The sequence below is a fragment of the Varanus komodoensis genome, unplaced genomic scaffold, assembly GCF_004798865.1.
Source record: "Varanus komodoensis strain SLA01 unplaced genomic scaffold, ASM479886v1 scaffold89, whole genome shotgun sequence".
NCBI lineage: Eukaryota > Metazoa > Chordata > Lepidosauria > Squamata > Varanidae > Varanus > Varanus komodoensis.
The window spans coordinates 1522744-1549180 of record NW_025336587.1 but is presented as its reverse complement, the minus strand read 5'-3'; the positions used below and the strand labels follow the sequence as shown (position 1 = coordinate 1549180).

The following is a 26437-nucleotide window of genomic DNA, read 5'->3' as shown; positions in this document are numbered from 1 at the left end:
AAGTTGCTTGGTTTGGAAGAATGGCTTGTGGGAACCAAATTTCCTCCCTTCTTTCCCTTACCCATTTTTTAAATGCAGGCTTTAAAACAATCATTCATCTTTCTCATGCACCTCATGCTTTTCAGTAAAGGAAAGCATCCCTCGTGCAGTTTTGTTGAAAACCCTACCCCTGTTGCCTGCTTCCCAAGAGTTCAGACCCATAAGTAGAAGGTCACAGGTGCCTTGCCCCCGTTACCCTCGTATCAGCCAGCATCGTCGTGGTTCCAGACCACTAGCGGGGCTGCCAAAGGGTTGCATCTCCAGAGAGTGGTGAAGCGGCAGGACTGGCGATCAGGCAGTTCCCGTTTTCAATGGTGTGTGGACTGGGGCTTTCATATCCAGTCACAGGTGCTCAGTAAGAACAACAGGAGAGCTGTGCTGGATGAGGCCCATGGCCTCTCTAGACATCCCAAAAGGAAGTCCCCAGGCAGGAGAAAAGCACAAAGGCCTCCTTGGATGGCCCACAGCTTTCCAGCACGATTCATCTCAGAGAGGCCAGCAAGAGAATCTCAGGGCTTTGAAGAAATGGAAACACCAAATAGAGCTGTTCTCTTGAATATCTTGCTGCAGCTTAAGGTTCAGGTAGTTGGGGGAAGACAAGTGGTCGGGAGATTCTGTCCCACAGCAATCGGTCCCTGTGCACAGGCGAGGGGTCCTTTGAGCATCTCATGTTAACCATTGTGCTTCAGGATGCTGAACACCTGCTCCAGGATATGCCCAAAGCCCTGGTCCTTGGGCATTCGGGACACTAAAGAGCCCTGCAGGGACGAGACCAGCATGTGTCATGGGTTAGGGCTAGGATTTTTCATTTGCAGCAATGAAAATGCGAGGCACACCTTTGCCCCACCCTGATCTGGCTTGGAACCTCAGTCAAGGGGCTCCAAAGACTGAAGGCCCTGCTTGCACACTGGGTCCTTCTCTGGACGGGGTCTTGTAAACTTGAGAGTAAGGAAGAACACCTTCAAAGTCACATGTAGTTTGGGCCTGAGCCTTAATGCTCAGTGGCCTACCTCACATGGCTGCTGTGAGGATAAAACGGGGCAAGGGAACAGGGCTGCCCTTCTGGACTCCTTGGTGTGAACACACACACACACAGTTTTTTGAACTACACGGCTGAATTTTGGAAGCGGACACTTGCAAGGGTACAAGGAAGGCAGAGTGGAGAACACAAGCCCCACCAAGTGCTGAATCTGGGGCCACTGCTCACAGCCTCCCTCGCCAGCGCCCGTCTCTGGACAGGCAGCTGTCAGTCATGGCCCCAGTGCAGGGCCAAAGGCATCCCTTCTTCCCCAGCCCAGGAGAAGATTATTATGACATCGTCCAAAGGGCTATGATGTCAACAGAAGGGCTGTTGAAACAGCCAACCAGCACTCTTTCTGCTGCAGCTCGTTTGCATGCATCCATTCCATTGGTTGGACAAGGCCAAGCTGGAAGGCACTGGATGTCCTGGGGGGCAGTGATGCTGAGTCTGAGTGATGCAAGGGCTGACCTTACCTTGAGCTTTTCCAAGTATGTTTTCTCCTGGTTCCACGTCTCTTGGAATTTCACCATGTCAGGGGCCCCTTTGTAAAATTCCACCAGCAGCATCTAGAGGGGGAGAGAGGAGGCAGATGCGTATGTATGTATGTAAGTATGTATTTTTGGATTTCTATCCTGCCTTTTTTCGACAAAGGGCTCAAGGCAGCTTGCATCATTCTCCTCCTCCATCTTATCCCCACAACAACAACCCTGTGAGGTAGGTTGGGCTGAGAGTCCGTGACTGGCCCAAAGTCACCCAGGTGGCTCCATGGCTGAGCGGGGACTAGAACCCGGATCGTCTGAGTCCCAGTCCCATGCTCTTAACCACAACACCACACTGGCTCTCCTTGGTCGAGTCCATTTTTGGACACCTGCTCCAAAGAAAGGAGACTAAGCACCCAGAACCCCAGCCATGGCTGGTCAGAATTTTCATTTCATTTCTCTACTGCCCAACAGCTGAAGTCCTTTGGGCACTGAGCAGCGCTTAATAAATGGAACAACTATAAACAAGATTACACTAAAAATTAAAACCAAGATTTAAGTACATGAACAAAAATAGTTAACCTGGAAGACCAACATCATGGCTTAGCATCAGGCAGAGTTTAAACCAGTCTTTTTAGAACCATGAGGACTGGAATCTTAATTTATTTGAAAGGTACCAGAATGCCACAGTAGCGTGCAGAAAGCCCCAGGAGACTTGCAGGGGAGGCTGCTCACCTGCTCCCCAAAATAGATTCACCACCATGGAGAGCTCCAATCAAACTGAAGAGAAAAGCTGCAGTGGAAAAGGACCCCAACTGCCACAGGAGTCACCTGCATTCCCTGTACAGGGCCTCTGCTAAAAGGAACAGGTAGAGGAGGGGATGGGTGGGGGGAGGCTTGTCTCCTGAGAGATGCTGTTCACCCATCCTGCATGGTATCAGAGATCTATGAACCCAATCGTGTCTAAGGAATCTGTCTTCCATTTGGTGGAAGCAGCAAGATTCTAGCCCTCATGGATACTGGCTGGTGAGCATGTATAGGAAACCTCTGACAGCAAAAGAGGAACTTATTTGGCTCTCTGTCCTGCTTCATTACCCAGGACTTTGCCAAAATATTTCTAACTGCAGAGGGAGTAAACCAAACATGTTTCAGATCTGTAAACCAGAAGTAGCATCAGAGCATTAGGAAAAAAATCCACCATAACATGCAAAGCTCAGCTGCAAAAAGCTAAGCAGAGTAGCCAAGCTTAGGACAAATGTTTTGGGGCTTTGATTCCCGTGGAAGAGGGAAGGCTTTGCTCAATTACTATCCACACGTTCATTTGTTTTCAAGCTTATTATCAATATGAATGCTATTAACTTTATTTCTATCCTTCCCAGTAGCCAAAGGCAGACTCAAAGAAAGTATAATTTTACCACCCCAAGAGACCAATGCAGCAGGAAACCTGTTACTAAATTGTAAAAGAGGGACAAAGCGACGGGAAAATCAGAGGTCTGTAAAAAGTCAGCAACTGCAAAATCTAAAAACAAGTACCATTTCATGGAGAACATCATTGGTTAGAAATCCATCTTGGATGTAGGTGACTTCCACTTCCATGGGGATCCCATAATCATATGGCCGTTGCTGAAAGAGGAGAGAAAGAGGAAATTTGTGACCATTTTGGATTCTTTTCTTACTGGATCTCTCCAATTCTTTTCACGTTTTTTCTCTGAGTCTTTGGATCTCCTTTTCTTACAAGGAAGGAGCAACGTATAGGCTGGGGAAGTGAGAAAGTTCTTTCTGGGTTGGGCCTTGGGAAGCCTCCACAGTACACAATAAAGCGAAGCTTTTTTTTCTTGGAAAGAAAAACTACAAGAGAAAAATCCCTGTTAGCATATTGTATTAGGGTCAAATTCAAGGTCCCAACATAATATACAAGCTTTGGAGCGGATGAGATCTCCTAATCGGTCTAAGATGGTAAAGTAAGGAAAACACGGCAGGCATGAATTTAAAATGCAGTTTTAATTATCAGCCAAGCTTTCCTCACCTCCTTTTTTGCTTCATTTACCATTTACCCAATAAAGAGTGTTGAATGACTCGAGGGTTTGTGGATGATTTCTGTGAGCTTTGGGTTGGTCTAATATCCTATGTATATAAGGATTTGGGCATTTCTCTTCCAGGAATCTCTAAAGTCTGTTGCATTTTGGAATCTCAGTCTGCCTTTTAAACGGATCATCGTGCAGAAGGTTCGCCCTTGTTTCCAGCAGCCCTGCAGAGTGGCGGGGGGGAGCGTATTTGGATACTACCAAAGTGGCCACTCCAACCTGCTCTCCCTGCAGAAGGGCCTCTGGCCCCTCTCTGATGCCGAGGATATGAATTCCTCTTTCCAGCACCTCATTCGGAGCTCAGGGTTACCTGCCGGCTGCTCATTTCGATTTTTCAGTGGCTGGAAGCTGGAGAACACTTGCAAAGTTTCCTCAGTTTGGCAGGGCAAAAGAGAAAGACAACGAAATTCACTCGCCCCCACACACCATCACTCCCTCTCCTCACACACAGCCAGGTGTTACCTTTACTAGAACCTTCACTTGCAGCACTTACTGAAGGTCACAGGGTCACCCCTGCCCCTCCCCCATCAGTATTTCCAGGCTGGGCTGGGAGCAATTCCAGGGCTGGAAATCCAGGAAAGCTGCCAGGCCAGGGATCACGAATGTGCAGGCCTCCAGGCTGTGGGGGATGACACCTCCCATTATCCCTGCCGAAGGGCTGGGGCGGATGGGAGCCATGCCTGAGGTTCACCACCCCTGCGGCAGAAAATGTGTATTTATAGGGCTGAGAGTTTGCAGTGTGCAAGCCCATGTGGCGTCATGCTTAGCACAGCAGCATGGGACTTCTAGTCCCACTCTGCCACAGCGATCACCGGGTGACTTTGGCCCAGTCCGTGACTCTCAGCCTCACCTACCCTGCACGCTTGTCATGATCATAAAATGCTGAGAATGTGTATCAATTAAGCCACCCTGGACTCCTTGGAATTAAAAACTGGGCTAGAAATGGAACAGAAAAATGCCATGCTTTCTCACCGCCCCCAGCCCCCCGGCAAGTGCTTGGAGGACCTACCTCTGGAGGGGGCATAACCCAGAAGGGTGCAATCTTCGACTCCAGGCCTTGGTTGCCGTGGAAGTAGGGACCTGAGAGGGGAAGAGACGAGTCACTGGAAGCAGCCACATTTGTTTGGGTGTTTCAAAGCCCGAATGGTACAGCCCTCCTTTTCCCACCTCCACAAGCAGTCTGGTTGAGGGTCAGACTAGATGGCCTGGGAGGCCCCTTCTGACTCGTTCTGCTTCTACATTTCTAATTTGCAAAATGAAGAATCCAGGACACCATTGCACAGAGGGGCTGCCAGGTCCCTGCAAGGTCAGCATCGAAGCAACCCCCATGGATCGATGCGTTGGATCCACATGTACCCACATGTAACCACGCTGGATCCACATGTACCCACGCTGATGAGTAGAACCATTGGAGCAGCCAGACTCAAGTGCTGGCCAGGAGCTCCTTTTTCCCCCAATTTAGTTTTCCTCCCACGGGTTTTCATATTTCTCTTCCCTTTCTATATGTCCCATTGCATAGTTGTTAAATGGCGCTGCCATATAGCAAGCATCGCAGAGATCCGTGAGCATTTCAATCCATAATTTCCAAACAGTATCTCCCTTTCCTGGATCTGAAAAAAGAGCAGTAGAAGCACTTGGAAAGCATGAGAGACGGCGTGGAAGGTGTGCGGTGTGCAAAGCACCCACAAACTACCATGGGAGCGCAAAGTAAATGCGGCTGGTAGAAAAATTTCTTGAGGAATCTCTCCACTTGGCCAGATCTGTTATCTAGGCAGCATCCCAGCCTTCAAAGACAGAGTCAGACTCCATTGAGTGGGACGCATGACCCTGGAGGGAAATTCTGGTGGGAAATTCCTTCCTTCCTTTCCCTTTTAACAAATTGTGTCTAGCCTAGATTCCGTGGACTTCAGTGGCTAAATCTGGAGTGACCCATTGGAAAGAGGTACTCGCGCGTTTCTAGACCTCATGAGTACATGGTGGGGGAGGGGAGGCTGGAGAGGAGGCAGCCTCTCCTGCTTACCGCAGATGAGAGCCAGGCAGGGCTGGAAGCTGTTGCTCGTTCCCTGTAGCCTCAGCTGGTAGTCCATTTGGGTGTCAATGTCCTGCAGCGACGGGAGAGCATGGCTGAAGGGGTGGCTGTGGTACCATCCCACCAGGGACAGCCCGCGCATGAAGAGGTTCTGGCAGATCTGGAGAGGAAAGAGCGATGAGCACCATGCCCCCATTTCCCTAGGAAGGGAAGAAAAAGACCAAGCAGACAAGGCACCCGATGTATGTGTTCATTGCGTTTCTATACTGCGGCTGAAGCTCTCCAGGTGGTTTACACAGTCCATAAAAACAGAGGATGAAAAAACAGAGGTAAAAATATCACTAAAGCAGAAAAAATATTCGAGTTTAAAATAGATAATAAAAACAGACAATATCAAGGGATAAGAAAATGAACACGTGACCCAGCAAAACACCGAGCAACCTCCCCCTCCCCTCTCACTGATGGGGCCTCAACCACCTCCCGAGGAAGCCCATTATTGACTATGCCAAAGCCTTTGGTTGTGTGCATCACAACAAATTGTGGCAAGTTCTTAAAGAGATGGGAGTACGTGACCATCTTATTTGTCTCCTGGGAAACCTGTATGTGGGTCAAGAAGCAGCAGTGGGAACTGGATAAGGAACCACTGATTGGTTCAAAATTGGAAAAGGAGTTCGGCAAGGCTGCATACTGTCGCCCTGCCTATTTAATATATACGCAGAGCACATAATGCAAAAGGCTGGACCAGATGGATCTCAAGGGAGAATTAAGATTGCTGAGAGAAATGTCAACAACCTCAGATGCTTTGTGGAAGCGGAGAGTGCAAAAGTTGGCTTGAAACTTAACATTAAGAAAACTAAGATCATTAAATCCAGACCCATCCCTTCCTTGCAAATAGATGGGGAAGAAATGGAGGTAGTGACAGATTTTATTTTCCTGGGCTCCAAGATCACTGCAAGCAGGGACTGTAGTGAAGAAATTAAAAGAGGCTTGCTCCTGGGGAGGAAAGCTATGGCTAGTCTAGACAGCATACTAAAAAGCAGAGGCATCACCCTGCCGACAAAAGTGCATATAGTCAAGGCAATGGTTTTCCCAGTTGCAATGTATGGCTGTGAAAGCTGGACCATGAGGAAGGTCGAAGAATTGAGGCCTTTGAATTGTGGTGCTGGAGGAGACTCCTGCAAGGCCCTTGGATTGCAAGGTGATCAAACTGGTCAGTCCTAGAGGAGATCAACTCTGACTGCTCTTTAGAAGGCCAGATCCTGAAGCTGAAGCACAAATACTTTGGTCACCTAATGAGGAAGAAGGACTCCCTGGAGAAGAGCCTAATGCTGGGAACAATTGACGGCGGAAGAAGAAGGGGAAGGCAGAGGATGAGGTGGCTGGATGGAGTCACTAAAGCAGTCGGCTCAGCGTGAGCTTAAGTGGACTCCAGGGGATGGTGGAGGACAGGAGGGCCTGGAGAAGTGTTGTTCATGGGGTCGCAATGGGTCAGACACGACTTCGTGACTAACAGCCACAACAATGCTGCCCCATAGCCCAAAGACTGTCCAGGTGGCTCGCAAAGGCAAAGATATCCAAAATAAAATCAGCAATTTTAAAAATAACAATCCAACATCTTAAATGAGTTTCAGCTGTTGTGGCCTGAGGATGTGGACAAAGTGCTTGGATTGGTCCATCCCACCACCTGTCTGCTCGACCCTTGCCCCTCGCGGCTGCTCGTCAGTTCCCAGAGTGGGATATGTACCTGGGTCCTGGAAGTCATCCACGCCTCTCTGAGGAAGGGCCGAGTCCCCACCCCTGTGAAGGAGGTGGCGATCAGGCCAGTCCTGAAGAAGCGTCACTGGACCCAGAAATAGCCGCCAATTATAGGCCAGTGGCTAATATCCCATTCCTGGGCAAGGTGCTCGAGCGAGAGGTGGCTGGACAGCTCCAGGCACTTTTGGAGGAAACTGGCCACCTCCACCCATTTCAATCTGGCTTCAGGCCTGGCAATGGAACAGAGACTGCCTTGGTCACTCTGTATGATGGATGACCTGTGCAGGGAGAGGGACAGGGGGAGTACATCCCTGTTGGTTCTCCTGGACCTCTCAGCGGCTTCCGATACCATCGACCATGCTATCCTTCTGGATAGGCTAGCGGGACTGGGGGTCGGAGGCACTGCTCTGCAGTGGTTCCGCTCCTATCTCAACGGCCGATTCCAGAAGGTAGTGCTGGGGGACTATGGCTCTGCGCCATGGCAGCTATGCCATGGAGTACCGCAGGGCTCCATTTTGTCCCCCTTGCTATTCAACATCTACATGAAACCGCTGGGAGAGGTCATCAGGAGGTGTGGGCTGCGGAACCATCAGTACGCTGATGACACCCAGCTCTACGTCTCTTTTTCAACCGATCCAGGTGAGGCAGTGGCTGTACTGAACCGGTGCCTGGATGAAGTAATGGGCTGGATGAGGGCCAATAAACTGAAACTCAATCCAGACAAGATGGAGGTCCTGCTGGTAGGTGGTTTGGGCTCCGGAGTGGGGGACCTGGACCTGGCCCTGAATGGGGTTGCACTCCCTCTTAGGGACAAGGTTTGCAGTTTGGGAGTGCTCCTCGACCCGGAGCTGACTTTGGAAGCTCAAGTGTCAGCGGTGGCAAGGAGTGCTTTCCTTCAGCTTCAGTTGATCCATCAGCTGTGTCCCTACGGAGAATGACTGCCTGGCAACAGTGACACACGCATTGGTCACTTCCCGATTAGACTTCTGTAATGGGCTGTATGTGGGGCTACCCTTGAAGACGGTCCGGATACTTCAATTGGTGCAGAATAGAGCTGCCAGGCTACTGATGGGGACTGGGCATTACTCTCATATAACCCCAGTCCTCCGTCAGCTTCACTGGCTCCCCATTGAAGTCCGAGCCCAATTCAAGGTGTTGGTTATGATCTATAAAGCCCTCAACGGCTTGGGACCTGGTTATCTAAAGGAACGCTTGCGTCCATATATGCCCTCCCGGCCCCTGAGATCGGCAGCTGAGACCCTTCTCCGGGAGCCCTCCGTGAAGGACATTAGGAGGGTGAGTACCCGGAGGAGGGCCTTCTCTGCGGTGGTGCCCCACCTATGGAATGCGCTCCCCAGAGAGGTCTGCCTGGCGCCGTCGTTATTTGCTTTTTGGCGCCAGGCCAAGACATCATCATCATCATCATCATCATCATCATCATCATCATCATTATTATTATTATTATTATTATAACATTTCTATGCCGCCCCTTGCCAAAACCTCGGGGTGGCTTACAACACGATAAAATACAATGAAATACAATAGCACATAATAAATTACCATTAAATACAAAATACAAAAAATACATTGATTTACAAATATAAGATTAAAATTATCAGTATAAATTAAGTAAATAAAAATATAGGAGGAGAAAGAGAAGGAAGAAGAAGTTGCCCTGGCCAGATCATATGTTTTAACAATTAAAATGATGTTTAAATAAAAAGGTCTTTACCTGGTGCCGAAAAACCAGTAACGACGGTGCCAGGCGGACCTCTTTGGGGAGTGAATTCCATAGGTTGGGTGCCACCGCAGAGAAAGCCCTCCTCCGAGTACTTACTCTCCTAATTTTTTTCATGGAGGGTTCCCAGAGAAGGGACTCTCCCGCAGATCTCAAAGGGCGGTCAGGCATATACAGACGTAAGCGCTCGTTCAGGTAGCCAGGACCCAAGCCGTTTAGGGCTTTATAGGTCATAATCAACACCTTGAATTGGGCCCGGGCTTCAATGGGAAGCCAGTGAAGCTGACGGAGGACTGGAGTCATGTGAGCATAACGCCCCGTCCCCGTCAGCAACCTGGCAGCTCTATTTTGCACCAATTGAAGTGTTCGGACTGTCTTCAGGGGAAGCCCCACGTAAAGCGCGTTACAGAAGTCTAGGCGGGAAGTCACCAGCGCGTGTGTCACCGTCGCCAGGCAGTCGTACTCCAGGTAGGGGCGCAGCTGATTAATCAGCCGAAGCTGAAGGAAGGCGTTCCTCGCCACCGCTGTCACCTGAGCTTCCAAAGAAAGCTCCGGGTCGAGGAGTACTCCTAAGCTGCGGACCTTATCCCTAAGAGGGAGTGTTGCACCATTCAGGACCAGGTCAAATCCACCCTCTCCAAAACCCGATCCGCCAACCAACAGGACCTCCGTCTTGTCTGGGTTGAGTTTCAGTTTATTTGCCCTCATCCATTCCCTTACCTCGGCCAAGCACCGGTTCAGCACAGCCACTGCCTCACCTGGATTAGTGGAAAACGAGAGGTAAAGCTGGGTATCATCAGCGTATTGATGATTCCGCAGCCCACACCTCCTGATGACCTCTCCCAGCGGTTTCATGTAGATGTTAAATAGCAGAGGGGATAGAATGGAGCCCTGTGGTACTCCATGGCATAGCTGCCATGACATAGAGACATGGTCCCCCAGCACTACCTTCTGGAATCGACCATTGAGATAGGAGCGGAACCACTGCAGAGCAGTGCCTCCAACCCCCAGTCCCGCAAGTCTATCCAGAAGGATACCATGGTCGATGGTATCGAAAGCCGCTGAGAGGTCCAGAAGAACCAACAGGGATGTACTCCCCCTGTCCTTCTCCCTGCACAGGTCATCGTACAGGGCGACCAAGGCAGATTCAGTACTGTACCCAGGTCTGAAGCCGGACTGAAAAGGATCCAGATAATCAGTTTCATCCAAGAGTGCTTGGAGTTGTCCCGCCACCACTCGCTCCAACACCTTGCCCAGAAACGGGATGTTGGCCACAGGTCTATAGTTAGTGGCCATCTCTGGATCCAGTGACGCTTTCTTCAGGACCGGTCGTATTACCGCCTCCTTTAAAGGGGCAGGCACTCGATCCTCCCTCAGAGAAGCGTTAACCACTTCCAAGATCCAGGTCCCAATCCCGTGCTTGGAGTTATTTATTGACCAAGACGGGCAAGGATCCAATAGGCAAGTGGTGGGACGTACTCGTCCAAGCACCTTGTCCACATCATCGGGCCGCAATAAATGAAATTCCTCCAATAATTTTGGACCAGACGGTAGCATTGGTGACTCCTCAGAGACCTCCAATTCATTAGTGGAGTTCAGCTCATGACGAATCTGAGCGATTTTCTCCCTGAAATGCCTGGCAAAGTCGTCACAGCGGGCCTTTGAGGGTGGCATCGGATCTTCCTTAGGACCCGGGCGAACCAGGCCTTGCACCACTCGAAAAAGCTCCGCCAGACGGCATTGTGAGGAGGCAATGGAAGCGGAAAAAAACTTCTTTTTCGCCGCCTTCACCGCCACAGCATAGGCCCAATAGTGGGCTCTCAAGTGTGTTCGGTCAGATTCATCCTGTGATTTCCTCCACCTACGCTCTAGCCGTCTCCCAACCTGCTTCATCGCCCTCAGTTCAGGAGTATACCAAGGGGAAGAGCGGGCTCTGCCCGGTGGGAGAGGACGCTTAGGAGCGATCGTGTCCACAGCCCTGGTCATCTCTCCGTTCCACAGTTCGACCAGAGCCTCGACAGGAGCACCCGACTTGTCAGCCGGAAACTCCCCCAGGGCCTTCAGGAATCCTTCCGGATCCATCCGGCTCCGGGGGCGGACCCACACAGTCGGGTCCGCACCCTTACAGAGGGAGAGGTCGCTCTCGAGCACAAACCTCACCAGAAAGTGATCTGACCATGACAGGGGAGTCAAACATAAATTCCTCACCCTCAGGTCATCCTCTTCCTGCCCCGTCGAGAAAACCAGGTCCAGAGTGTGTTCACGTTCATGGGTCGGGCCGATGACGTGTTGAGACAGGCCCATGGCCGTCATAGAGGCCATGAAGTCCTGAGCCGCCCCGGTCAGTCCAGACTCGGCATGGAGATTGAAGTCCCCCAGGACCAACATCCTGCGGGTCCTCAACACCAGGTCCGAGATGGTTTCTGTCAGCTCAGATAGGGAGACTGCTGGGCAGAAAGGTGCACGGTACACCAACAGAATCCCCAATCTGTCTCGGTCGCCCAACACCAAGTAGAGGCACTCCAGCCCTGGTCTCAAAGGGACCGGAAGTCCTATGAGAGAGATGGAGGCTCGGTAAACCGAAGCGACCCCCCCTCCCCTCCCCTCTGGGCGTGAGCAGTGCTGAACCAGATACCCAGGCGGGCACACTTGGGAAAGGGCCACATCCCCCCCTTCTCCCGCCCAGGTCTCTGTAATGCAAGCCAGGTCGGCCCCCTCATCCACAATCAAGTCATGGATGAGGGAAGATTTATTATTGACCGACCTGGCATTGAGCAGCAGCACCGTCAGACCCGAGGGGTGGTTGACAAGGCTACCTGGCGCCCTCTGGTTGGGGGCAGGACCAGAAGAGGGACAGGTGTCAGCCATCTGTCCAACCTTCTTCTATGTGGACACGTTAAGCCCCGATTGTTGTAACGACCATTGCCCGTTTATTTAAACGCTATTTTAATTGTTAAGGTTTATTTATTGATTTTAAACTGACCAGGCTGTTTCCACTATTTTATGTATTCTTTGTATTTATATGTGGGATTTTAATGATTGTAAGCCGCCCTGAGGCTTATGCAAAGGGGGCAGCACATGAGCTGTCTAAATAAATAAAATAAATAAACCGATCCAGGCGAGGCAGTGGCTGTCCTGAACTGGTGCCCGGTCAAGGTAATGGGCTGGATGAGGGCCAACAAATCGAGGCTTAATCCAGACCAGATGGAAGTCCTGTTGGTGGGCCAAGGTAAGTGATTTTGGCCCTGTCCTGGACGGGGTAGCAAACCACCTAAAGGACAGGGTCTGCAGCCTAGGAGTGCTCCTTGGCCCAGAGCTGTCCCTGGAGTCCCAGGTGGCAGCGGTGGCAAGGAGCGCGTTCCTCCAGCTGCGGCTGATCCATCAGCTGCGTCCTTACCTGGACGAGCAGTGCCTGGCAGTGGTGACCCACACAGTGGTAACCTCCCATTTGGACTATTGCAATGCGCTCCAGGTGGCGCTACCCTTGATGGTCCAGATAGTTCACTTGGTCCAGAAGAGAGCTGCCAGGTTACTAATGTGGATCAGCAGAGATTTACATATCACACCGGTCCTCTACCGTTTACACTGGCTGCCAATTGAAGTCCGGGCCCATTTTAAGGTGTTGGTAATAACCTATAAGACTCTAAACGGCTTGATCCGGGATACCTGAAGGAGCACCTGCTTCCCTATGTGCCGCCCCCCCCCCCCCCCCCCCCCCCCCCCTGGAGGCGAGGGCCTTGTCCGGGAGCCCTCCTTGAAGGAGACCAGGAGGATGGCTGCCTGGGGAAGGGCCTTGTCAGCGGTGGCACCTCAGCTGTGGGATACGCTCCCCAGGGAGGTTCGCCTGGCGCTGTCGTTCTGTTCCTTTTGGCACCAGGCAAAGACCTTTTTATTTTCCCAGTATGTTAATCATTAATCTGGTTTCATTCCTGTTTTTATTCCTATTTCAGATGCAGTGCAGTTATTTGGGGGGTTGTTATTATGGGTTCTGTTTTTTGGTTTGCTCTTTGTAAGCTATCCAGAGACAGTTTTAGTAATTGGGACAGCATGCAAAAACCTAAAACAAAACAAAACAGTCAGCATGGGAACAGGAGACAATGAAGCATGACCAAACAAGCAAGCTAAGAAAATCAATAACACCATAATTAAACTAAAACAGGTACCAAAAAACAGCCTTCACCTGGTGATGGAATCATGAGGGTGCCAGTCATGTCTCCCTGGAAGAGCATTGCAAAGGCAGGGAGTAAGAACAGGGGAAAAAAACCTTTTCCTGGTTGTTTCCCTCTTTCCCTCCTTTGGGTGAGGGGCTCCATAGAAGATCTTAATGGGCTCGGAGGGATATTCGGAGACAGACGTACCTACAGATATCCCGGCTGCAAGCTGTTTAGAGCTTTGTAGTTAATGCACGCACTTTGACTCAGACCTAGGAGACTTTTGATTGAGATGCTGTTTGAAGATGCTGCAGAGCGATTAGGTCCTGCTTTTTCCTGTGTAATCCTCACACGTTGAGTCCTGGCCTTCCTCCCAGTCATCCATGGGGCTTGCTACCCCACTTCTCCAGCCCCACCACCATCTCCTCACCTCCTCCTCGATCACAGCTGCCTGCTCCCCGTCTGCGAGGCGAGACCGGCAAGGAAATGCCCGGAGCACCGTTAGCACTGAAACACAGAATCCATGGGTGAATCAGGACAGGACTCCCCAGCTGGCCTTCCAGCAATGCTGGACCTTCAGTTCAGCCACTGGGGTCCCCCTGTATGGCCACACACCCCTTTCCCCAGCAACATCCCTTCCTGACTTGTATACATTTCCCAGACTCCCCATTTCTTTCTCCAGCCTCCTCAAACTGCATCCTTTTGGGGTTGGACGCTTTAACAAAAACAAAGATGACAGGGAGTTTAGTTTTCCCATGCTAAGCCCTCAAGGACTAAAACCTTTTAAAAAGAAACTTGGGTTTAACTTTGGTCCTTGTGAATTAGAATCTTTTAAAAAAGAACCCAAATATCCCCAATATTTTAGTCCTTGTGGACTAGAACCATTTACTTTGAATGACCCAGATTTTCCTGTAAATGTAGTCCTTGCAGACTAGAATCTTTAAAAAACAAGAAACTAAAGACTTCCTCAACTGTATTCCATGTGGACTAGGGCCCTTTAAAAAAGAGACCAGGATCTCCCTGAACTTCCTCCTTGTGGACTACAGCCTTCAGAAGGAAAAGCAAACTGCATAACCATTCTTTTGACAACCCTACACCAAAAGAAGGCATATGGCTGCCGAAGTGTTTCTATGCAGAACTTTGTTGAAAAATAAGGAAAGACTTCTGATATTTCATTTATTCCCTCCCGTCGCTCACACACAGAGACATGCACACATAAGCGCTAGCAACTCCAGAAGAACTTACATTGGGTGTTAATATCCCATCTGCCTCCCAAATAACCGACCACCTCGCTCTTGGTTAAGTGACTGTGGAAGTCCTAAGAGCAAGGAAACATTTGCAAGTTTGACTGATATTTGGGAACCACAGTGAAGATCTCTTATCAACTGGGACAGTTCTGCTCCTAACAGAAGCCGGCCTCCATTCAGATTACCCACAGTGACCCACTAGTGTCGCTGCAAGGCATTGTGGGGAACTAGGATACCAGGCTGCTTGCAGACCCAGCTGTTTGGGCCAGAGACCTGTTCATGGGATCCCCAGAGGTGCTTCGTATCAGCAATGCAGCCCACCCACCATTTGGCTCTTGGTATTTTGACATGCCAGATTTCAAGGGGAATGGATGCCTCAGGGACACATGCTGAGAGAATGTTAAATGGAATTTGACTGGGTGTACAAAGGCTCAGGCCAGGAGGCCAAGTTTCTCCTGGGTAGTAGATAGGGCTAATGACTGACAAGGGGAGAGAAGAGAGCTTGTGCAGTTACAAGCAGCCAAATCACACCTGGCTGTCCCTTACTGGAGAACAGAGGGGGACACTTAATGGGTACCTACCAGGAGCAGAAGTACATTGCTAGAGATGGCAACATTAAAAGGCTGGAATTTGTTAAGGGCTGTGAAAGAGGTCACTTCCACCAAGGTATGGGGATTCCTAAACAAAAGCAGGGGAAAAGGGGGAAAATCACCTTGCAGTCATGAGGACTAGAAGCATTAAGAAGACACCCATGAAAACAAGGAAACAACTTTTAAAGATGTCCTAAACACATCTGGCAGCAGAAAATCCCACAAACAAATCAGGTCTTTCAGAAGTGGAAAATTCCTCCTATCCAAAGAAGATTAGCTGGATAGTTGTGTTTTTTAAAAAATTAAATTGTTTTCTGAAATTTTACTTATATAGACCAAGAGATTAAACTGCCAGCCTCATATTGTAAATGGCTTTTGAAAGAACCCTCTAAAGCATAAAAATATGCATGGGGGGGGGGAGATTTACACATTTTGGGGATTACACAACACAGAACCATGGGTGTACACAAATGTGTGCCAATATATTCAAACAGAATCTGATTCTGTCCATGAGTGGATAATAAGAAAAGGGACCCCACAATCCAATTATTGAGAGTGGGATGGATTTTGCAGCATCCAAGTATCCCTAATTAAAAGCAGGTAGCAAAGAAGATACAATAAAATCCACAAAAGCCTATTCAATAAAAACTATAAAAACCAGATCCTCTGCAATTCCTATCAGAATGCTTACCCATTAAAATAAAACCAAAAACACACCTTAACAGGTGGGTCTTCAGAACTTCTCTGAAGACCTGAAAGAGCGGTCCGGAGGTGGAGGACTGCCACTGAAGGGCTCTTGTACTCAGCAGCCCGGCTGCTCCGGCAATTCCCTTGCTTAAAGTGAACGGAGCTTCTCCTTCAATGGCCTCAAAGTATGGGCTGGCGGGCATGGGCCAAGGGATCTAGCTCAGCCCATTCAGGGCTGCAATCCTACTTTGGAAGGAGCAGGCTTGGAAGGAAGCACAAGCCCTAAGGCTGGAGGCGCTCTGACTCCAAAGAATCTTCTCTAAAAGCTAACATAAGCATAAGATCCATAAAACCATGTCAGATGCATCATAAAAAGTACCTGGAGGAATCCCGACTGCCCAAGTTGCAATAACGGACCGGGACGCGGTTCCTGCAGTCCAGACGCTTGCTGTTCTCTGGGGCCAGGAGAGAGAAAAAACCAGCCACCCATCAAGCATTGGGAAAACCAGTCCACACAACAGCAACACATCAGATTTAACTTTTCTTTCCATTAGCATTTTTGTTTACCTGCAAATGGTTTTTATTTAACTCCAGACATGTATTTCCACCCTGCTTCTTCTGCACAAAGTGGAAACAAGCGTAAGCATGTTTCATGTATGTATATATCATGTATGTACTACATGATACATACTACAAGGGTCGGGGTGGAGGGGAGGAATGAAAGATCACATCAGTTCTTATCCTTTGAATCCAAGAACTGTCTTTGGGGAAAACAGACAAAGAAGCAAAGCCCCAGGTTAGGAGGGTTGCTAAGTGGGCCCCTGTTCATAGAGGACATGTAATACCAAGGAAGGAAGGAAGGAAGGAAGGAAGGAAGGAAGGAAGGAAGGAAGGAAGGAAGGAAGGAAACGGATCATAACAGGCCAATCTCTTTCCAATCCAGTTTGTAAAACACACCATGATGTTGCATGATTACCCGCACTGTGCAGCTCCACAAGAGATTTGGCTTGCTGCCTCCGCGTCTTCTCCTCCAGTTTCTTGGCCAGCAGGGACTCAGAGACGGCCGACTTAACGCCCTTAGATTCCTCTTCGTCCTCTTCTACCAGCTCCTCCTCTTCTCCTTCACTCGCCAAACTCTGCAGGGAAAGAAGTGACAGACACGCAAACAGCAGTCAGCTGAGATTTCGTTTCGTGGTGCCAAGCTGCATCGACAGCAGAACCTGCCTGGAAAACCTAGAATGTTTCTTTATTGTGACATTTCTATCCTGCCCTTTCTCCCACTTGCTGGGAGTTCAGAGCAGCTCAGGCTGTCATTTTCTGCAGCATGGTCACAACAGTCCTGTGAGGTAGGTCAGACTGAAAGTCAGCAACTGGCTGCAAGTCACCTAGTGAGCTTTGTAGCCAAGTGGAAACTCAGACTTAGGTCTCCTGAGTTTCCAGTTCAGCACTGTCAACATGACACCACACTGACTCTCCAGGATGCAGTTTTAATGACAGTTGACTTGATATGGGCATAGCCAAGATAACAAATGTAAGGTTACAGGAGGGTACAGGAAATGGAGAAACACACAAAAAGCAGTGAGAGCTGAGATTTGGTTCAGACAACAAAATTGTCCACATTCAAGAGTCAAGTGTGGGGTGTCATTGAAAGCTGGGTTGTGCTGTCTGAACCAAACTGCACCAACAAACTATGGCTTGTTAATCACAAACAGCCCATGGTTTGTTGCTGTGTTGTTAATTATGGGTTTTCCACCATGGTTTGTCATCTCAGCCAGGTTCAGGCAACACAATAACACACACCCGAGGGATGAGTGTAGATTGTTGGTGACATATGGCTTATCTTTTTATCCACCCCCAGATGCAGTAACAAACCATGATTTGTTAGCAGCTAATAATCCATAAAGAGAACTGTTGGGTTGTGAACTGCTGGCTATTGTGGTTAACAAGCCATGTTTGGTTGGCGCAGCTGGGCTCACGGACAAGCCACGCACAACCCATATTCACCCTTGAGTGCAGGTTATCCGTGGACTGAACACAGACTCTGTTTGTCCCAATATCCCATCGGAACATGCCGGAAAGGCCCTGGATGTGTGGGAAGATGGTCGAGAGAAGCACAACCCACCTCTTCGGCAGGAGTGGCATTGGGCTGATACTTCTTCAGCCAGACAGCTTTATACTGGTCTAACTTCTGGCCTTTGTACTTAACGGAGGCCCACCCGCAGCCGGACTTCTTGGCTGGATTCACCAATTTTTTGCAATAAGTTGCCCAGGCACTGGGGGAGTTGAAGACTTGGCCGGTCTCTTGCCAAACGATCTTTCCATCCGTCAGTAGGTCTCCCAAGAATTTCTTTCCCTGGGACAGTAAGAGAACGATTGAAAGGGGAACTAATGGAAAGTCCTACAGTTTTCAACTGGCGCCAAGAAGACGGTGAGATCAGCACCAGGCAGGTGGCAGTGGGGCGCATGCTCCAGAACTGGAAGGCCCCCACTGAGAAGGCCCTTCCTGCTGCCATGAACTGAGCAGAGGCAGGTCCCAGATCCCACGTGCAGTGTCCAGATAAATGGTGATCCAAAGAGGGATCCATCAGAATATGGGATCAGCTCCCGTCTGGCATGGTACAGTCTCATGACAACTTGACAGGTGTCAACCGGATATAAACTGAGCATTCCTTCTATATCCAGTTTCTAAGCCCGGAGTGCCATTCCTTGGGAAGCCAAACCCCACTCACAAAAGGGATGGATCCACAAGAAACACACATATACATTTAGGAGAATAAAACTCTGAGAGAAGAGAGCACTCGGAATTGGACTGAACATGTTCAGAGGCTGCTTTGCAGAGCAGAGAAAACTGGTTCGAACAGAGGTGGGAATGGAATATCTGAGAAGAGGTAACAGGGTAGGGGCACTCTGTACTGCAACGTTTTGTCGCAGATGCATTTCGGTTTTATTGTGCTTAACGACGGTGAGGATAATAGTGCACAGAATTTAGGGTGGGTGAGGAGGACACGACTGCTGAGCTGGAACCCCACTGGCACCCGGGACTGGCAGGCCTCACTCACCAGGTAGTAAATGGACAGCACTCCTTCTCCCGGCTCGATCAGCCCATCCTTGAGGAGCACCCGCAAGGTGATCCCACGGCGTGTCAGGATGCAACAGCCGCGTCCGCCTGGGATGAATTTCCCCATGCTCTCGGGATCCTCCAAGCTTGTGTCAAGGTCCTCCTCGTCTTCCTCCATGCATTCATCTCCACCGAGGGAGTCGGCATCCAGGGCTGAGACAGGAAGCGAAAACAGAGTGAGCTGGACGCAGGGAGGGGCCTGGAGGGCGGGGCTTGGTCACTGCATTTTGACTGCATCCATTCATTATATTTATAGCCTGCTTTGTTCCTTCTGGGGACCCTGAGAACTTGGTCCTTCTCCAATCTATGCTATCTTCACAACAACCCTGTGGGGTAGGTTAGGCCTCTGTGGCTGGCCCAAAGTGAGCTTTATCACCCAGACTTCTGAAGTCCCGCTCCAGTCCTCTAACCATTACACCACACTGGCTCTTGTGCTGTGTTGTGTTGTTTCAGGCAACAGAGAAATGTGCAGAGCCTCTGAGCAACTTGGTGTGGGGCTTGTGAATTGCAACCTCCCCCCTCCTTTGTGGCTCTGGATTATTTAGTGCAAAATTCAGCAATTTGGTTGCCATTCTTTTTAAAGCCTTAAGATCCTAGCCCTCATGACTGGTCTGGCTTGGAAAGGAGCAGGGGAGAAATTCCAGGGGGAAGGTGAGAAGGGCAGGCTGCTCTTGCAAGCAAGGAGTGGAGGTTCCCTTTTGCAATAGCCCCTTGTCTTTTTGTATGTAGAACAGAAGGGGACTGGAGACAGTCTGGTGCATGCGAATTTCCTAAAAGCATTCACTATCTCCTTAAAGAGCACTGCTTGGCAAAAATATACACGAGGGAAAGCAGGTGGAAACAAAGAGGTCCTGGGGCTGACACCTTTGGTCACTCTGCCTCTTTTGCTTGGATGGTTCTGGGCTCACATGGAACCGACAACCACTTGGGCTGTGCACCAAGCAGAGTCTTAATTCTGAGGCAGTCTGTGCATGCTCTGAGGTTCTCTCCCCAGCCTCCCTTGATCACCTTTCACTGCTCACCTGTGCTTCAGAGAAGCACGCAAGTGCACCGACAAAATTTCAGTTTTGTCCCGGGGCGATCTGGTGCGTGTCCCATTCAGAAGGGTACCCCGTCCCCGCCCAGTTCAGGGAGTCCTCCTTCCAGGTAAATGGGCAGCTTTTGCCTCCTCATCCCTGCACGGTGCCCTCAGGGCGCTGCGTGGAAAGAGACCTCCAGGCAAGCCGAGAAAAGGCGCAAGAGGGGAAACGGCTTGCGGTTCCCGGCGCGCTCTGGCCAGCGCGGAGGAGGAGCAGGAGACGAGACGGGCAGCGGGAGGCAGCTAGCTGGGTGGATGTGGGGCAGGCGGAGAGAAATGGATGCGAAGGGCAGGCGGGGCAGGTGGCAAAGTGATGGAACAGAGCGAGCTTCAGAACGGTGGCTGGAGGAGGCGGAGGGATGGAAAGTTCCAGGATCCACAATGGAAGGCGTGCGCCAGAGGCGCGGACCACAAATGCGGAGCTGGGTGACAGGCAGGTGGGCGGTGGTCAGCCCGCCCGCGCCAGCGGCACCATCACCCGCCTGCCCGCTTCCAACCCTCTGCACGCGCTCAGAGGCACGCTCGCGCAGGGATGCGCTCGGGAGCGGCAGGGACCGGTGCACAGCCGGGTGGGGGCGTGTGGCTGCGCTGCGCAGCGCTGCGCTGCCGCGAGCCCCCTCCGCAACTCCCGCTCCGCCGTACCTGCAGCCATTGGGGGTCCGCCCGGCGCTCGTCCTACGCCCGCCGCGGAGAAAGCATCGCCGCCGGTGCGCCTTGCCGGGCGCGCGTCACGCCGGCCAGAGTCTGCCAGCCCGTCCGCCTGTCGCCGAAGCCGCGGGAGGCCGGGAGAGCAAGCGAGGGAGGGCGGGCAGACAAAGGAAGGAGGGGAAAGGCGAGGCGGGGAGGGACGGAGGGGGAGCGAGGAAGAGGAAGGGAGCCGCGAGGAAGAGCGCAGGGAGGCTGGAGGGGAGGCGGGGAGGGGAAAGAGGGTGGAAGAAGGCACCCAAGGGGGAAGGACGAGCCCGAGAAGGGAGCAGAGGGGTAGAGAACGAGGGAAGGAGGGTGGAAAAGCGGAAGGGACGGGAATGAAGAATGGGAGTGCGGGGTGGGGGGAGAAAAGGAGGAAGGAAAAGGGACGTGGGGAAGGAAAGGGGAGGGAAGAGGTAACGGGGCGGGGGCGTAGGAAAAGAGGGGAGGCAGGAAACAAAGACAGGGAGGAGGAAGAATGAGGCTCTTCGTTTACTCTTCGGTGTTTAGGGGTGTGTTCAGAAATCAGTTTAAATGGATGGAAGACCTTTTGGGTTTAAAATGTCTCTTTGGTTCAAATCTGGCTACTTTAATACAGTGGGTCTGCCACATAAATCAAGAGCTCTCCCGACCCATATCCTGTTTATCCCTGTTCATTAGCTTTGGTAGTTTTATGGAGCCTCTATGTGTAGGGGCAGTCTACCTCTCAGTGGCAAATGCTGGAGCCAGGCTGGCTTGTAAAAAACATGCCTTTCTGGGGAACCCTGAGGACTAGAATCTTTCTTGTAACCCACTGGTGGAGCACACCCTTTGTGTGCAGCACATCCCAGACACTATTCTTAGCCTCCTAGGTAGGGCTGGCAAAGATCCACTTCCTTAAGTGCTGCCCCACTCAGTAGAGACAAAACAGAGTTGGACAGTCTGAGGCTTACTTTGCTGTAACACAGCATTCTGTGTTTTTACTTAAACCAGCCCCTTTCTTCAGAACCATGAGGACCAGAATCTTGCTTTGTCTTTAGGGGAAGAACCACAGGCAGAGCAGGGAGAAGGTCCCCATTCAATCCCCAGCTTCTTTAGACAGGCTTAGGCAAGACCCTTTTTTGAACCTCTAGAAAGATTGTTGGTTTGTTGTGTTGTGAATGGTGGCTTGGTCACCACAGGTATCTCAGCTGCATTCAGACAACGTAACCCATATTTTGAGAACAATTTGGTGGCAGCCCTTGAAGGGTGGAACTCTGAGGCTGAGCCCTCTCCCTTCCAATGCAGCAAAATTGCAGGTGCTGGGACTACAACACCCATCACTCCTTGGCACTGGTTGCCTGGTCTAGGGCTTCAGGGAGTTCTAGTGCAAAATATCTAAATGGGAACCCACTGCCCTCTACAAACTACCAGGAAACAGCCTCTAAAAGGGACTGATGGCTGGGAACCCCTGCTGAAATCCAGCTCAACCCGTGTCGGTTCCCTCGTCGGCTGTCGGTCCTGGTCCAAGGCCTCAGCAGCTGCTCCGAGCCGGTTGCCTTCATCTCCTGCGTGCCAATGTCCGCATTCCACCGATAGTATCTTGCAGAACAGCCTGCAAGCCTTTGTATTATTATTTTTTTCATCCTGAAACCCTAACCTTGAGGCATGTGTCAACCTTGCATCTATCAGCGCCACCTTGTGGGGAAACGAGGGTAGTTGTGAGTCCTAGCCTGACAAGCCTTCTCTTTGTGACTGGCATCCCGACCCTCTTGAAAGGGCTGCCTGGTTTAAAGACCAAGAGCACGCAGAAGGACCTTAGAGAGGGATGGATGTGCCAAACTCATCTGGTTTCTTGTTACATTTATACCCCACATTTTCTCCTCTATGTAATTCCTGGGCTGAGCATGTGCTCAGAGGCACTCTTGTTCTGTTATTCTGTGCTGGGCATTCTGAACCAGTGTTTTGCACCTGCCTCTAAACTGGTAGATCTCAACATTCTAGACAAAAGCAAACATGGATCCCATAAGCCATCTAGGAAGGCCTTGACAGTGTTTATAAACACGTGTATAAATAAATAAGTCTGTCCACCCCTGGGGTTAACCATTACAAAATTCTCTCAAATGTCATGGATGCCAATATTTCCTTTTAATTACTCTTATCTCCCATTTCCCCCCCTTGCAAGGAACCCAAAGCAGCTTGTGGGTTCCTGGTCCTCTGTATTCTGTCCTCACAACCTGAGGATAAAAGGCGAGGCTAAGAGGGAGGCCTGGAGGAATGTCGTCCATGGGGTCGTGATGGGTTGGACGTGACTTTGCAACCAACAACAACAACAACAGTCAGGGACAAGCCCAGAGTCACCCACTGAGGAGCAGAACCCAGATCTCCTGAATCCCAGTCCAACATCTAACCATTAGGCCCCTATACCATTTCCACATTAGCTTGTTTCCTTGTGGTTTTTGTAAACATGTATGGAAAATTTGCAAAGATTTATTTGCTGTGCATTTCCCCAGACTGTGTGGGCTTTTTTTTTTTTAAGCACAATTTTCCCCCAGCTCCTTGGCATTGCTGGAACCAAGTGTTGTCTGCATTTTTCTCCAACCTGTTGTGCACACCACTGGATAAGCATATTTACCAGACATTTATTAATTATTTTTCTATTTATTTTTCAAATTTGTCAGTCGCCGAATTGTCTGACAAGGCAGTCTAAGCAGCTGGCACCATTACATGGCACAGCACAAAGTTTGCACATGAGTGTATCTCAGTACACACCTTCCTCTCAACTCACTGAAAGGCACAAAACCTCAGGAAGTGTGGATGGGGAAAATCCGGAAGAAAACTGCAGATAATTTCTGATCTATCACTAGTTAGGATGTGGAGGCCTTGGCAATTTCCATCCCCTGAGGACAATATTGCTTACCAAGTTGCAGACTGGATTCAGACAACATGGTGACCGATATCCAAAGCACGGTTGAGTGTTGGCTGCCCCTGAACAGTAGGCTGTTGCTGAAAGACAGGTTACCATATTGTCGAGACCCAGCAATGCTAACAAGCCATGGGCTGTTAACCAGTAATGATCCTTAAAGTTAATGTGTGGTTTCTGGCTGAGCTGAGAACCATGGGTTGTTCATTGTGGTTTAGTATCTAAGCTGGGTTTGGGTAACATGATAATCGAGACCCAAAGGCCAAGGCAAGGTTCTCATTGAACCATGGGTTGCTGTTGAGATAAGGGTTATTTTCTGAACACAGCCAAGATAAGAGAAATCCAGGACTAATTACCCAGCACTCCCAACCCAAGAACAAGCCATAGATTCACTTCATGGGTGGCTTGAAAAGTACTCTGACCCCAACCTCTTATCTGGGGGTTTCCTGGCTTTTTCATGCCCTCCCTCCCCAGCCCCATTCCTAGGGGTTGAACTGCCCTTACTAACTGGCAGTAAGAGCTACGTGGCAATCTGCTAGCATTTTTAATAAGTTTTTACTCTCTGCAGCCTGGCCCCTTTTGATTCTGGCTCCACTCCCTTTGCATCTGATACCTCCCACTACCAAATGCATCCCTCAAGAGCTTCTCTGAAACTGAATTTACCTCTGGGGTGGAAAGCACATCCACTGCCCCCAACCCTTTTGCCTTGTCCCTGGCAGACATTTCTTCAATAGTCTGGGGACAAATATTTTTCCAACCAGTCTCTAGAATGCTTGGGTGTCGGTTTCTCCCTTCCCCGCAGCTCTGGCATTCAGTTCCTCTGAAAGCAATGCCAGCATGTAATGGGAGTCCATTTTACGGGTTCCTAAATTTGAATTTTCCAGCGTTCTCATCACCAGTTAGCTGCTTTTGTATGAAATCTAAAACCCTTTTGCAAATCAAAGGAAAATCATCTTTCCACCAGCCTCTACCTTTTCTACCAGCAGGGCCTGCAATTAATGTACCATGTCCCTAGTCTGGCAGTTTTGCTCTCAGGCAGGACAATCTGTTCCATTCCTCTGATTTCCCAGTGATGCATGGCAGAAGTACAGCAGCACCCATGTTCCCCAGCAACTGGCATACATAGATATTATCCCTCAATCCTGGAACTGGCATGGAGCCATCAGGTCTAGTAACATGGACACCCTAACCCTCCAAGAATGAATCCCATTCCCCTTTTAAAGCCATCCAGGTTGGTGGCCATTACTACACTGTGGCAACAAATTCTATAGTTTAATTCTTCACACTGTGAAGAAGTTTATTTATTTAGATTTAATTTCTATACAGCCTGACGGCTGAAGCTTTCTTCTGGAATCTGTTTTCAGTCTATCTCCCAATCCCATCTGGGATTCTAGGATTATGAAAAAGGGTGAATTATGAATCCTTGCATCAGTAGATACTAAAGAGGGTTTCAGTACAATGTGAGCCTTTTAGTAACTTTCTGCCCTTGAAGAAGTCAGAACTGGGCACTGCTGAAACATATGGTCAAAAGAAGCAAGTAATGTTATGCCAAAAGCTGCAAAAGTACTTCTCCTCAAGACTACCATCGGAGTGAGGCGATTCCTTTGTGTATTGCAATTGACGGGGAGAATCTGCTCTGTCGGAACCTCTCCAAAGTGCAAACACACAAAACAGCTCCTTTTCTACCCTAACTCGGCAGCCATAGCCCTCCCCAATTTCCTCACAGGACAAGGTACTATGGGGGTACAGTCACCTACTTCATATAATTCCATACAATTCCAATACATACATCTACATGCATTACATGTGCATTATAATTAGCCCATTGTCTATTCGAGGTGTGTGAGATAATATCCATCAACCTATTATGATGTCTGCGTGTTCATAACTACAAGTTCACTAGTTCACTCCTTTCTGGCTTCATCTTGCCCTACGACCCCCTGTCCCATAAAACTACTGGGAATGTGAGATAGAAGTTAGCCTTCTTTCCTTAACCCATTTGTCTTTTCCTCCCGTCCACATTCCTTCTGATAACCACTCCATGACTCAATTAATGTCCGCGCTGTTTCTCAGTCACTGTGTTCTTTTTTCAGTAAGGCAATTGCTTCCTTAAGGAGCCCTTGCAGCCTCCAGCGCACATGGAACAGGTGATCCCACTGCATGAGACACTTCCGGTTTTGGCCCACACGTGCTTCAGTCCCTCTGTGCAACCCCAGATCTGAGGTTTTCCCCTCTGAAATTGAATGCCTTCCGCTCCCTGTTTGTACAAAAAATTGGGGTGCCCCTGGGAGATAAGGGCATTTAAAGATATGCTGGGAGAGACTTTACAGCATCTGTAGATCAGAGGAGGAGGAGGAAGAGGAAGAAGATGGGCCTGAGTTTGGTAGCAGGTACTGCTTTGAGCCTGGCCTCATTCCTGTGGCCAATCCTTCAAAAGAGCTTCTGGTAGCAAAGGAAACACTGAAGGAACGTTGGAGAGGCCAGCCCCGGATTCCAAAAACATCACTTTTGCAGGTGCTGGATGGAGCTGCTACACCAAGACCCCTCCCTCACATCTTTAATTGATCCAAAGTTTTTTTTTTTTTAATCATCTTAATCCTTTTAAGTCCACCACAAAAACATATTCTCAAAATGCTTCCGTCTGGCTTTCCCGTCATCAGTTGCACAAGAGAAACTGGGCCCAGCTGTAATTCACATGAGCTTAGAGGCCCCTGTCTCTGCTGGAGGAACTGGTCCATTTTCACACGCCAAGACTGGGCGGCACCCATTTGGAGGCAGGAGCTGGCAGGGAGGCTCCAAAAGCCCCCTCTGAATTTTACTTCTCCCTACTGTGGCCACCAGCTTCTCTTCCTC

General features: G+C 49.8%; 1 protein-coding gene across 1 annotated transcript; it reads right to left on the bottom strand.

The window, feature by feature from the left end:
- Nucleotides 1-710: 710 nt before the first annotated feature.
- On the bottom strand, nt 711-20668 carry MPND (MPN domain containing). Its single transcript, XM_044417576.1, has 13 exons — nt 20659-20668; nt 18880-19091; nt 17943-18173; nt 16797-16956; nt 16200-16275; nt 15125-15221; nt 14542-14614; nt 13727-13803; nt 5644-5812; nt 4633-4703; nt 3073-3162; nt 1534-1626; nt 711-797 (listed from the first exon to the last, which is right to left on the bottom strand). Exons 1-13 carry the CDS (start codon nt 20666-20668, stop codon nt 711-713), a joined length of 1446 nt encoding a protein of 481 aa, XP_044273511.1.
- Nucleotides 20669-26437: the final 5769 nt, after the last annotated feature.